The 14,714-nt window shown below is 45.5% G+C and overlaps 1 protein-coding gene across 1 annotated transcript in view; it reads left to right on the top strand.

Annotated features, from left to right (window-relative positions):
• Positions 1-14,714, top strand: part of LOC146784506 (zinc metalloproteinase-disintegrin-like VLAIP-B) — a 3,216,124-nt gene that overhangs the window by 2,985,509 nt on the left and 215,901 nt on the right. Inside the window, exon 17 of the mRNA XM_085632968.1 lies at positions 823-903. Coding sequence (XP_085489094.1) covers positions 823-903 — 81 coding nt within the window. The remainder of the gene's footprint in view (positions 1-822; positions 904-14,714) is intronic.

The raw sequence follows: 14,714 nt of genomic DNA, 5'->3' as shown, positions 1-14,714 counted from the left end.
GGGTCATGCTTATATAATTATTGTAGAACCATAACACCAAAACACGAGTTTAGTCATACCATATTGTATTAATAATATTCACAGTACAGACATTGTTAGACCGTATAGGCTTTTAATTAAGGTGACTGTTAGTAGGGGCAGTTAGTCAAGCACTATACCCATGAACTGAAGCATTATATCCCACACTTTTAGATCATCATCTGTGATGTGACTTAATAAATGACATAATGCATACAATTGCAACCGGCGATGGAACCAACAACACTCTGCAATAGATAGCTAATGACCATGACTTAAGCCAAGACAGCCTGCCAATCACATGCTATTTCTTGCTAAGGGAGGTTGCCTGTTGGAGGCACGCATGCACAGCTATGATAGAAAGCTAGGGAGTGTAATACCAACCCCAGTTGTTTAGTGCTCTCACCTCTAAAAAAAACTTGACAGGCAGCTCAGTAGCTGCCGACCGATGGATAGGTGACAAATAATACAAAAAGACAAATATTTACCAAATCTCCTAAAGTAAACTAGTTTATTGTATGAAATACTTCCTCACGTCATATACAGGAATAACAGACTCTGCCACAGGAGGCAGGGATAATAAGTGGTCCTACCCATGATACCATTCGAATGGGAAGAGTTTACTTTAAAACTAAAGTGTGCAAAGCAAACAATGTGCCTGACTCAAATGAGTGGACTTCTTTAATGACAACGTGACAAGGAATGGTGTTAATGATTTTTCAATGGAATGTTTCGATTTGATGATGTGCTTTTTGTAGTAATTGTATCTTAAGTCTATATATTTTCCTTTAATTTCCAATCTAGATTTGTATCAGGGGCCAATGTGTAGATATGGAACGCATTTACAGATCAGCGAATTGCTCAAGCAAATGCCAAGGACACGCGGTATGATACAAATTTTTCTTACTTGGTTATAGTTTATTACTGAGGAGGTGTAGGGATCCAGTTGTCAGCATCTAGATATGTCAGATTCCACAGGACAGTACTTCCGAACAAAACATCACATTAATATATGCTAACACCTATACTTACACAACAAGGAGTAAGGGGCCTATTTCAGAAGCTGCATATTGCAGTACGTAAAGTAGCAGTACAGTAGTACTTCTTATTTACTACAAAATGCAAACCACAAACCTGCAAGAGTAAATCTCGACCTCTACCCCTGTTCACTTTTCTATGATGGGATCCTCACACATGTAAGTTTACTACTTATTGGCCGATTTCGATGCAGTTGGGAACGGCTCCAACTGTCAATTGGAGCCGTTACGAACGCATCGAAAGGTCCCGTTCGGATTCCTTTCCAACTGACCGATTATGATGTGGTCAGTCGTAAAGGAATCCAAACAGGCTTTCCGAATGGCTTCCGATGTGCTCGGAGAGCCTGCCATTAGAAAAGCCTCTAGTGATCCCTCGGTCGGCTCTTTACCCTGAGGGATTACGATGGCAGAATCCCACATTCTTTCTATGCTGGCCTTTCCGACACAAAGGTTGTGGGAATCCGACCTTTGGGTCTCCCAACAGGGCCACAGGACCCCCATGGGTGCAAGGCCTCTGGATAGTGGCTTAGGGGGCACCTATGGTGCCCCACTGTTGTTCCCTGCACCCGGTGGCAGGTATCTTGAGGTGCCTGCCACAGGGTACAAAGATTAACTGCACCTCAGCTCTTTACAATGAGAGCATGCATTCCGGTCGGAATGCATGCTCCCATTGTGAAGAATGGAATGCTACCAAACACTGTTTGGTAGCATCCTAATTGCTGGGTTGGGACCGACGACAGGAGGTCATTCGGTCCCAGTTCCCAAACAATGTCGGACTGACTCAGGTCGGTCCGACATCTTAATTGGGGCCTTTGTAGTAAATATGGGGGGACCTGGAGAGTGGCCTGAGAAAGAGGCATACACACTACTGAATAGGAGGGATTTAGGGAGGAGGGGTTTCGGGATGGACATGCACCCTTCCTTAGAATAGTAAGCCCGTTGCTATTTACAAACTGCTCTTTTAAAGTTAGGTCAACAAGGGCCCAAAACAATAGAACATATACTCCTGTCCAGTATTGGTGTAGGTCCAGCAATACACATGGCTAGAAACTGCTACTGCAACAACCTCTCATAGAAAATACTTTATCTAGGTACTCGAAAAAACACTCTACAGGAAATAATGTTTAATTAAATTATTTACAATATAAAAATATATCCACACTAAATATAATAATAAAACAGTATTATTTACCCTGAAATATTAATTTAGCTTTTTTCAATTTAAAATATAATGTGACATTAATGTGTATTAAATAAAATTACTTTTTAATAATGTTTAATACACATCACAAAATATATGTTTTGGTTTTAGGTGAAATTTGTTTTTAATTGTAACTTCAGAAAAATATGTGATTTAATTAAATATATTTAATCCTTACGTTTTAAATGAAAATTAAGCTAAAAGTGATGCAGCTTTTTTATGTTTACATTAATTTTTAGCATAACAATATTTTTACACATTTTTCCAAGTGCAATAAAAACATTTGCTCTATACCTTACAGTAAGGAGATCTCCATCACTGGGATGGAGATCTCCCTATGGTAAAGTATAAGCAAATCTGGAAAATGTATTATAAAGTTGAAAATAATTTGTACAAATATTCAGGTAAATTGATGTTATATTTATTTAAAGGGTAGAACATCACACAAAATGCTATAGTGCTATTAACTTTCTTTTGAATTAAACATATAACTCATATACATACTAAAGTTTTTTAAAGAACTACTTAAAACTTAAAGTAAATGATTTACTAACCCTTATGTGTAGAATTAATTAAAATATACATTTTTTTAAATTAAATGCACATTAATTTTTAAATCAACAAAAACGTTATAAAAAATATTTTACCACAAAATAGTATTTGCTGTTTAATTTTATTTTACATTTGGTAACATTAACTTAATTTGATATATATTTATGAAGTCAAAATAGATTAATTTAGTATAACATTATCTATTCTAAGTCCTTGCTGCCTTAATTTTATATTGGAAGGTGTTGCACTAACTGTGGTCATCCATGTATGGTGCTAGACGTACTATTGTACTACTACACTTTTTTGGCATTTGTAACTCACACTGGTAAATTTGGCGACACCCCTTCTTTCAGGGGTGGAGATGTGTAAGTCTACACTTTTGAGTAACTTTGCACTTGTAAATAGTAAATATCCAACATTTTGTAATGTTACTCAAAAGTGTATGAATAAACGTACATGTGTAACTTACTCACAAGTGTAAGTTACCGCTGTGAACAGCTCCATAAGTATTTAAAACCAAGGCTAGGTATCTTGGTTACCCCATACATCAGAGGTATTTATAAAACATTGCCTCAAAGTAGAAAGGTGTGCTTATGTGGCTGAAATGAATGCAGATAATCAATCAATTAATCAATCAAGTAATTTGTAAAGCTCACTACATACCTGTGAGGGTTTCAAGGTGCTGGGGGGGGGCGAGGGGGGGGGGGGGTTCTGCTGCTATTGGTCGAAGAGCCAGGTCTTGAGTTGTCTCCTGAAGGTCAGCAGGTCTTCGATTTGTCGTAGGTAGAGGGGGAGGGTGTTCCAAGTCCTGGCGGCGTGGCGAGAGAAGGATCTGCCTCCAGAAGTTGTTCTACAGATGCGCGGGACCGTGGCCAGGGCGTGGTCAGCAGAGCGGAGTTTCCTGTTGGGTGCGTAGAAGGAGTCGATTGTTGAGATAGGCTGGTCCAGTCTTGTGGAGTGCCTTGTGTGAGTGGATCAGGAGCTTGAAGGAGATTCTCCTGTCGACGGGGAGCCAGTGCAGCTTCCTCAGGTGGGGGGTGATGTGGTCGTGGCGCGGGACGTCAAGGATCAGGCGTTCTGGATTCCCTGCAGTCTGTTGATGAGTTTGGGCGGTGCTCCGGCGTAGAGGGCGTTTCCGTAGTCGAGTCTGCTGCTGACTAGGGCCTGGGTGACTGTTTCCTTGTGTTTGTCGGGATCCATCTGTAGATCTTGTGGAGCATGCGGAGGGTGTTGAAGCAGGTGGAGGAGACTGCGTTGACTTGTTTGGTCATGGTGAGTTTCGAGTCGAGGATGACTCCCAGATTGCATGCGTGGTCGGTGGGAGCCGGGGGGTCCCCAGTGATGTGTGCCAGATACCTAAGATATGTAATATATAACTGCCAAATATTTTATGATGCAAGAATTAAAAATTTAAGGATTTACATTCTTTGCATAAGAACTATCCTGACTATACAAAGTGAGCTAAATATTGAATATTGTCTGACTTCTTTACAAAAATGATATTCAAGGGCTGTAATATTTTTAAATATTTGATCGATACGTTTTAGAGCAAATTGTTTTCTTTTCTTGACTAAGATATTGTATATATATATATCATCGAAGTAGGCACGGACACAAGGCTGTTAGGGTACGGCATCAGTTTATTCATTCAGGACACCCTCAACCCATGAGGTAGAAGAAGAGACGCGTTTCGGCTTTACAAAAGCCTTGGTCAATCTTGAATATATATATATACACACACACACGCACACGTGTGTGTGTGTGTGAAGAATAAATGTAAAATGACACTCCACTGTAGCAAATTTGATATTCAATATTTATTAGTGATACAAAGGACGATGTATTTCAGTTACAAAAGCCTTTGTCAAGTGAAAAGTCCAAATTCCTATCAAAACATACAGGGCCTGATTTACAAAGGGCTTCTGCACTCATGGTGGAGGCCCCGTAGTTGTGGGAGAGTCTCCGCACTTGGGGCGGAAACTCTGCAAGTGCAGATGCCATTTGTGAATCAGGCCCACAGTGGTGTTTTGCTCAACTTATCACTATGAGCCTGATTATGACCCTGTCGGTCTTTGAAGCACTGTCGCATTTTGGCAGTCTTACCACCCGCTACCCTGGCGGTCCGACCGCGATATCATGAGCATGGCACCACCGCCATTATGTCTGCTACCACGGCAGCAGTGTCAGCGACAGCCCATAGAGGTGTTCCCGGCATTTCCACCACCAGGCTGATCATGACCTGCCTTTCCGCCGACCTTGTCATAACGGAGACACCACTATAAAAAGGTCAACTGAAAGGCAGGTTTTGGGGTGCAAACATGTCTCCAGGACAAGTGTGTTCTTGAGACATGCTACTGGTGGCAGCTGTGTTTGCCTCCCTGCCATCGGCACTGTTGCGTGCACTGTTTCTCCTACAGACCATGCTGCAGGGAATCAGTGCCCCTTAGTATTAGGGGGCATTGCAGCATGACCGATATTGGCTGCAGACTCTTTCCGAGAGCCACAGCATGCTGCCGCCATGACTGCACCACTGACACATCGCCAGGCCCATGGTAATGGCGACATGTATCCAACTGTTGCAGCAGTGGGCTGGGGGTGTATCAATCTGGGTCAAAATTTGGCCCTATGTCTTAATGATTTATCAAAAGCATCAGTCCCAATTTTATATATACAATTCAACTGCGCCTGGATTAATTTATACAATTACTTAAATATTCCAAAATGTTTTGTCACACATTGAACAAAGACCATAAATAGGTTCCTCAAGAGCTACATATCTTAAGACAACATTTGTTGTTGTTGGTCGAATTCCTCAAAGCATGTAATATATCTAGCAGTCGTACCAGATTGGCAATATTGTTCTAAGAATGGCGGCCTCTAAATATAACTAACTCTTTTTTATATGGTCCCAGTGGTAACTACAAAAGGCATTGCATTTTTCTGGGGCTGTTTAGAAACACCCACCATGTAGGCCTAGGTTAAAAAAAGGGACAGGGTTACGGTGGCAGACAAGGTGGTATACATTTCTTGCGAATGTAACAAGAAATCCAGAAAGGTCTGAGGACCGTGGGGTATGTAGAGGAACTTACTGGTGTTGGTGTCTCTGCAGGTCATAATCCTAGAGGACAGACTTCCCACAAGGCACTAAGGCAGGGAGAGGGGATAATGTCCTGTGTGATTTTCAACTTTATAACTGTTTCTGCAATAACGGTGGACTAACAAGCTAAAAGCTGGATGTAACTCTTTCCTGATAGCCTATTTTTAATGCATGCTGGTGAACAATACAATAAATAGAATGTTATACTATATATATGTATTGTTCAGAAAAAACATCAGCCCTTTGTCAGCTTTCACCTAGGTAATGTGTTTTTCTGGTTAACAATGTTTAAATATCACATTGAGGTAATAACCTAAACAACACATGCAGTATAGAAATTAAAATTTGCCCAGTGCAGGTATAAAATAATAATATAAATATGTCTCTCTGAACTCTCTTTAATATTCGGTTATACAATGCGTGTGTAGAAAGGGGAAATTGCTTTTAAACAGCTGTGGATTTGTAACCTTTTTTTACAGTGATTAATAGCTTTCATTGTTTTAATGGAACATTTCACACTAAGGGGCCGATTCCGATACCAGCTGCAAAACAAACCGACCGGCATGGACCCGGACCCAATATCGACCGACACGGACCAGCGCTGTACGACCCGTGCAGTACGATGCAATGCGAGTGAATTCCAACCGACACGTACGGAATACAAGCCGTACGACCGAGCCGTAGGGAAAATAGTGATCCGGCCGGAAAACCGACGTGAATTTCACCGACCGACACGAACCCGGAATGAACCCGACCGACCCGTACCCGCGATGTCCGATCCGCGCAGTACGATGCAATGCGTGTAAAACCAGACTGACTCGCACGGAGACCAAGCCGCACGACGGACATGCACAGAAAACCGGGCACACAAGCAATAGAGACCTTCGCGACCGACGCATATCAAACACAGAAGATAGGCAGCGTGAACGAGGCGGAGAAGGCCGCACGAAACAACAGCAGGGTCTGTTTCCTTCACATGAACGTCTCCTTCATGTCTACAAAACCCAAAGGAAAAAAGACAAAAAAAGGACCAAACAAGCAATGACAAAGTCAATAAATACCAAATAAAAAAACATGGGACAAAGACGCACCCACAACTCCAACTATATAAAGGACTACAATCACTACCATCATCCCTTGCAAACAGGAGACACAGCCAGCAGCAAACACCATTACACAGCAACGACAGACACACTCACAACTCACACATCACACAACCCACACACCATCAGCACCTCATCCAAAAGCACACACACATACAGCCAGCCAAACCAACACCAACCCACCCTCACACACACATCCCTCACCACCACCACCCATCACCATGCCCCCAAAGAAGAATCCAAAGTTCACAGAGGGTGAGTTAGAAGTGCTGGTAGACGAGATCATCAGAGTAGAGCCACATTTGTTTGGTACATTGGTCCAAAGGACCCCCATGTCACAGAAAACAAAGATGTGGGCGAGGATAGTGGACAAGGTGAACGCCCAAGCACCAGCAAGGCGCCCAAAGGACGATATCCAGAACAGGTGGTATGACGTGCGCAGGAGGGTCAAGAAACTCATCGAAAAAGATCAAGCCTTGAGTCAGTGCACCGGCGGTGGCCCTCCTGCCAAACCAGTCTACTTCAGGACCTGGGAGGAGAAGGTGCGGGACATCCTACCACCAGTGAGCGTCCATGGCCTAACAGACATCCCAGAGCCTGGTGAGTACACAAACAACATACCCAAGATTGTGTGGCAAGGGGACAGTGAAACCATGCACTGCAAGCAAAGCTACAGTAACCAATAGATAATCATACCAAGATGTGTATGCCAGTCAGAAAAACATAATACCTGCCATCTCATAGTGACTTGGAACTGTGTCATGACATGCACCAACCTACAAACAAATACAGCAAGCCAGTGGCACAAAGATAAATAGACACTGCCAGACAGTTTGCCACCACAAACACACTACCTCACAGTGCAGCTGACTGACAGGAATGAATTGTGGGGATACAGGTGAAGTTAGTGTATGCAAAAGCATGATGGGGACTGTAGTCACAGAGAATGCGCCCCCTCCTGATTGGCCCATCAAGACCTCACTGAAACATGCCCACATCACAGGGAGTGGAAAATGACTGACAAGATGGCTGACACTGGCTCCTGCCGTGGGGAGCACAAGGCCCTGCTAGGGGTTGTGTGCAAATCAGAAGCAGGACACCACTGACTGACATCCTGAAAGACAACTTGCACGCCCTACAATGGAAGCGCGTTTCATGGTGGGAAGGAGGACTGACAGCCCTGACCATACTTACGCCACTGGAGTCAAGCTATCCTGGCTGATGACGGCTGATAGCCAGAAACCAGTCCTAGGATGCTTGATTCCGTTCCAGGGAAGACATGGCTTGGCAGTTCGGGCTGGACTGTTCCCATGCGGCACAGGGTCAAGACTGATTTGCATATGGCCATGTCTGAACTGGGGTGGCGTAGTGGGCAAAAGAACGATGGATTTAACCCAGATCTCTTGACTGGGGGAGAATGTCTGCATTGTCAGCATTCCATCCATCATTTGTTTGTTGTAACGCTTTTCGCCCTAAGTGGGATGGGTATTCCCAGACCTGGGACCCGTGCTCACTACGCCACTGGAGTCAAGCTATCCTGGCTGATGACGGCTGATAGCCAGAAACCGGTCCTAGGATGCTTGATTCCGTTCCAGGGAAGACATGGCTTGGCAGTTCGGGCTGGACTGTTCCCATGCGGCACAGGGTCAAGACTGATTTGCATATGGCCATGTCTGAACTGGGGTGGCGTAGTGGGCAAAAGAACGATGGATTTAACCCAGATCTCTTGACTGGGGAGAATGTCTGCATTGTCAGCATTCCGTCCATCATTTGTTTGTTGTAACGCTTTTCGCCCTAAGTGGGATGGGTATTCCCAGACGTGGGACCCGTGCTCACTACGCCACTGGAGTCAAGCTATCCTGGCTGATGACGGCTAATAGCCAGAAACCGGTCCTAGGATGCTTGATTCCGTTCCAGGGAAAACATGGCTTGGCAGTTCGCTTGACTTTGTTTGTTTGTTGTAACGCTGACCATACTTACCAGCATGTGGAGACACCCCCCCCCCCCTTAACACAAACTCCACACAACTCACCGGGTAGAATGCATTGACACACACCTCATTGAAATATCAGCAAAAGATACCCCATACTGGGTGCTGCTGTGTGAATCACAGGGGCTCTCTTTGGACTTGTAGCCAAACAAACACCAGGATTTCACAGTCAGCCATCTTGCCATTGCTGTCACACCCCCTCACAGGGAAGCAGAGTGAAGAGTAAGGAAGTATGGGCATGCTGGGAAGGGGCGTGTAGCAAAGAGTATAATGGGAGTCGCAGTCACAGACAATATACATCCACCCACATGGCCCAGCAAGCTCACACTGAACAATGCTCACCTCACAGGGAGTGGGAATGGACTGACAAGATGTCTGACACTGGGATCTGTTGTGGGGAGCACAAGCCCATGCTGGGAAATGGCCAACCCCAAACACCAGGACTGCACAGTCAGAATCAGAATCAGAAAAAGCTTTATTCGGTAAGAAATTTGCAAACCATAAACAATTTTACATTTAAACATTTGTGCTGTACATTTACAATGATTAAAAAAAAACATAGGTTAAAAAGAAGGTATTGTATAAAAATGTCCAGTATTATCAACGAAGTAAAAATATGTGCAAAATCGCAATCTTAAATGGATAGGTAATCAGTTGGTTGTCATTTTTCTTTACGTAATCAAGGTTTATATATTTTATGTCACTAAAGAACGGAAAAAACAGCCCCCATCAGCAAAATTAGGATGCATTGGGGGATATTCCCAAATCAACGTAGGGTACCTTGTTTTTAATAATATCCGTCTTAGCGTCATTTAAATTATGTATTCGTTTTTATGGTATAATTGAGTAGAAATATGCCTAGTTCGATTTTTTTTTTTTTTTTTTTTTTATCACATAAGGAAAAAGAAAACCATAAAAGCTTACTAATTAATTAATACATATCTCACAATTTTTAGTTTCCATGTTTCAGGGGGCGTTATGGAAGAACAATATACAGTACGTTATTTGATTATAAGCTCTTTGATCCATATACTACTTATCATACGAAGCATTAATATTCATATGCTAATTTTCAATACGTGTGGGTAACACAGTCAGCCATTTTGCCATTGCTGTCACACCCCCTCACAGGGAAGCAGAGTCAAGAGGAAGGAAGTATGGGCATGCTGGGAAGGGGGTGTAGCCAAGAGTATGATGGAAGTCGCAGTCACAGACAATCTACACCCACCCACATGGCCGAGCAAGCTCACACTGAACCATACTCGCCTCGAATTTGGAGCGAAGTCACACGGTGCGGGGCGGCCGGGCACAGACTTCAAAGCGGACAAGGGGATACGAGTCGCACTCGGATCGCAGCTCCAGCGGCAGGGCAAATCTTGGCAATGTCCAGCGGCTCTGTCTGAGGCAGTAGGAGTCCAATATTCCTGGGACTCCGTTCAGGGGGCAAGCTCACCCACAAGCCCTTGGAGATTGTTGAAAGCACAAGTTGATAAAAGTTCCTTTAGTATTTTCCTCTCCTCTCGCAGCAAGGGAACCACTGCAGGCCAGTCCCTCAGGTCAGGGACAGTACTCCTCCTTGCAGCTTCTCCAGTTCCTTCTCGTCGGGCAGAGGTTCTTCTTGATTCAAGCAGGATCTGATTTCTTGGGAGCAGGGCCCCAATATTTATAGTGCAATTATTTTGTTCTTGCAGGCCAGGGGGTCTTTGCCCAGTTCTGGAGTACTTTGTTTACTGGACTCTGGCTTATCCTTTCAGTGTGCAGGGCAGAGACATCAGACGCTCCCCAGGGGGTGGAGCCACCATTGTGGTGGAAAGGCACAGCCCTATTCAGAGTGCAGGTGTACTCCTCCCACCCGTCTGGATGTAATCTTCCTATTCACCACCTGGCTGCCCAGCCTGTCTCCTGGAATTCCCCAGCCCTGTCACTCACAGAAACCAGACAGCAGATACACATCCTAGCAGAGGCGGGCTGAAATGGTTAGGCAAGCAAATACTAACTTTCTAAAAGTGGTATTTGCAAACACAGGATATTAAAATAAAATTTACTGAAAGATGTATTTTACTATTCTGAGTTCAGGCATACTAAACTTGAATTTCTACCATGTTCTCTGAGTCTGTTAGGATTATATAATGTAATAATTCCAGCAGCCCATTTTGGCCTATAGAGAACAATTAGCCTTACAATAGTGAAAAACGAAAATGGCTGTAATTCACTATTAGGACATGCCACACACATCAGGGCTTGTCCTACCTTATGCTTACAATGCACCCTGCCCTTGGGCCTACCATAGGGGTTACTAATATGAAGTTAAGGGAAGGTTTAGGGACTGGCAAGTGGGTGTACTTGCCCAGTCAGCATGACAGTACAAGACTGCACGCAGGTTCTGCAATGGCAGACCTTAGACACATTTTACCAGGCAGCTTCTGTGGGTGGCACAACCAGTGCTGCAAGCCCACCAGCAGCATTTGTATTTACAAGCCCTGGGCACTCCTGGTGCACTGTACTAGGGACTGACAGTTAAACCAAATAAGCCAAACATGGAATCCAATCAATATAGCAATTTACAATAGGGAGCACTTGCACTGGGGCACTGGATGGCAGTGGCACAGTGCTCTGAGCAGCTAACACCAGCAAAAACATGAGGCACAACAAAGAAAAGTGGAAGGGAGACCCACGCCAAGGTGCCAGGTCTAACACACCCCTCACAGGGAAGCAGAGTCAAGAGGAAGGAAGTATGTGCATGCTGGGAAGGGGGGTGTAGCCAAGAGTATGATGGGAGTCGCAGTCACAGACAATCTACACCCACCCACATGGCCCAGCAAGCTCACACTGAACAATACTCGCCTCACAGGGAGTGGGAAGGGACTGACAAGATGTCTGACACTGGGCTCTGTTGTGGGGAGCACAAGGTCATGCTGGGAAATGGGCAACAACAATATCAAACTCTGTCCGTGACAAACTGGGAAAAAGCAGTGTACAGCCAGGCATCTGTTCGAAAAGTAGAAAATGTCATGTTTGCGAACCATCAATGCATGTAGAAACATAACTCACATTGTGTGTCTCTTCCAAACACAGGTGGTGCTGGGCACCCTGCACCAAATGATGAGGATTCCCCGGCCCAGACTCTGGCGGACACTGAGCCCTCTGGTCTGACTCTCTCTCAGGCCTCTTCGGATGACGACGACCAACCTGGCACCTCCGGTGTGAGCCATCATGCAGCACCAGCAGCATCAACATCTGCACCCCCTGTACCCAGGCCTCCATCATCTGTATACCGACAGGGCACCACCGCTAACACGTACAGACCAAGGCCAATGAACACCCACAGCACAGGGACACAGGACCCCCAGGAAGCTACAGCAAACACCACCAGCAACACCACCCAAGGGGTCCCAGTGTCACCTGTGTGTCCAGCCGCTGGTCCTGCCCGTGTGGATAGAAGTGCTGGGAGGGGTGTGAGGCAGAGGGTGCGCCTTGCAGAGAGGTCTGGACTGCACGATGACCCCCACCTGGCACGCATCCTAGATGCGTACCAGGATAGCACCGGAGGATTTGGCCAGGTAGTGAGGATCCTCAAGGACACGCAACACGAGCAGGTCGCCCACCATGCCCGCATGGAGGCCTAGTGGGATGCCCTTACTGCGGTGCATCAGGACATACTCCAATGCTTCCGCCAGATCAACACCAACCTGTCCACACCTCCCTGAGTGGTCACAACATCTGTCGCAACACCATCTGCCAGCGCCACAGGGAGGGAGGAGGACTCTGGCGGAGAGTCCCCTGCACTGCAGAGGCCTGCACATGAAGATCCCCCCCCCCCCCCGGAAGAAGAGGGGTCATCCGAAGAAGGACATGTGAGAGGCAGATGTCCCAGCACATCCCCCAGGGACTTTAAACCTTTTCTGGACAATGTTCTTTGTGCGCAACCCGTTCAACTTGTCCAATCGCACACAACTCGCCCACATGACATGGAGGATTCATGTTGGGCCAATGTAGCAGATGACTGTGGACTTTACTCTGGATATCTCATCTAACAGCACTTCCAACTCTAATGTGAACTTTGGATTCCAAAAACAATGTATAGCACCCACAATCCTGTGCACTTCCCTCACACATGTTTGAAAATAAACTCACCAGTACACCATACTTGCCTCTGTTGTGATTCCAACTAGTCCTGTTCAGGGAGATGTCGATCTGCTACACAACGCAGTGCATGCCAAATACTGCAACAATGTGACCAACGTTAGGTGAGTCATGGTAATGTGACACATGTGAGGGAGACACGCCACTATGGCACCACAACACATACTCACCATGGCCATGTTACTCATCACACACAATGACGTTGACCTGAAACACATTGGCATGCACAGGCACATCACCAACCCCAGTCAGTGGTAACAAGTCCATAGATGAGGTAAGCAGATGTCACTCAGATGTGGGAAGACAGACAACGCACATAACAAAGCGTAGCACAGGTTCATTACACATCAGCAACACGTTTATTCCACAATAGTTGCACGGTAATTCCACTTAACAGTGGACACACACTCACAAGTGTTGGAGAATTGAAGTCCAGGGATGTGTGGTACATCAGTTCATGGGAACTGACAACTTCCACACTGGTGTTGGCTTCTGGGTGTTGGGGGTCAGTGTTGACCACACAACAGGCAAAGGACCCTGGGAAGGACAGACACAAAACACAGTCAAAAGCACAGCAGAACAGGAGAGAAATGCAATACACATGCACAAAACATGTAGCAAGAAACCTACACAAAAACAAGTTAGCAGTACTACCCTATTGTGGAGTACACACCACCTGAATGGACACATCACTGCACGCATCCAGTCAAGTGGCACACAGACACACTCAGACAGAAACAGCTGCCACAACACATTCCAGGCTACCTCCATACATTCACATAACACTTGAAACTCACATTCAGCTGAAGATGTTATTGATGAGCTGTGAGCAGACGTCACCCTCATCCTCATCATCACTGGCATCTTGGACCACAGGTGCCGGCGGTTGGTCATCGTCATCATCATCCTGGATGAGAGGCACCTCTTTCCGCACTGCCATGTAGTGTAGCATGCAGCATACAAGGATTATTTTGCACACCTTTGCAGGCTCATATGGAAGAGCCCCACAGGTCTTGTCCAGGCAGCGAAAGCAGCTTTTAAGTAGGCCAAATGTCTACTCAATCACCCTCCTGCTCCGACCATGTGCCTCATTGTAGCGCAGCTCGGCTGGTGTCACTGGGTTCCTGAGGGATGTCAGCAACCAAGGCATGTTGGGGTATCCGGAGTCACCTACACACACAAAAATGAACAAGTAGCTGAGTTTTGTAGGAGTGCGGAATACAACATTGACAAACACACACAACGAGAAACAGTCAGTACACACCGACAAGCCAGGCATGCTGAGCTGGCATCTGTGACATCAGGGTTGCAATGCGACTACTCATCATAATGTAGGCATCGTGCGCAGAACCAGGGAACAGTGCACACACATGCGTGATAGACATGTCAGCAAGACATACCACCAGAGCATTGATGGAGTGGTAGTGCTTCCTGTTCTGGTATGCCTGCTCATGTGTCTGTGGTGGTATCAGGGGCACATGTGTCCCATCAATAGATCCGATGACGTTCGGCATCCTCCCCAGTGTATAAAAGGCATCCTTTATCGCCAGGAGTTCAGCTGGGCTAGGGAACT

This window comes from Triturus cristatus, chromosome 11, assembly GCF_964204655.1.
Source record: "Triturus cristatus chromosome 11, aTriCri1.1, whole genome shotgun sequence".
NCBI lineage: Eukaryota > Metazoa > Chordata > Amphibia > Caudata > Salamandridae > Triturus > Triturus cristatus.
The sequence above is the reverse complement of the archived record's forward strand: the minus strand, read 5'-3'. Positions and strand labels throughout refer to the sequence as shown.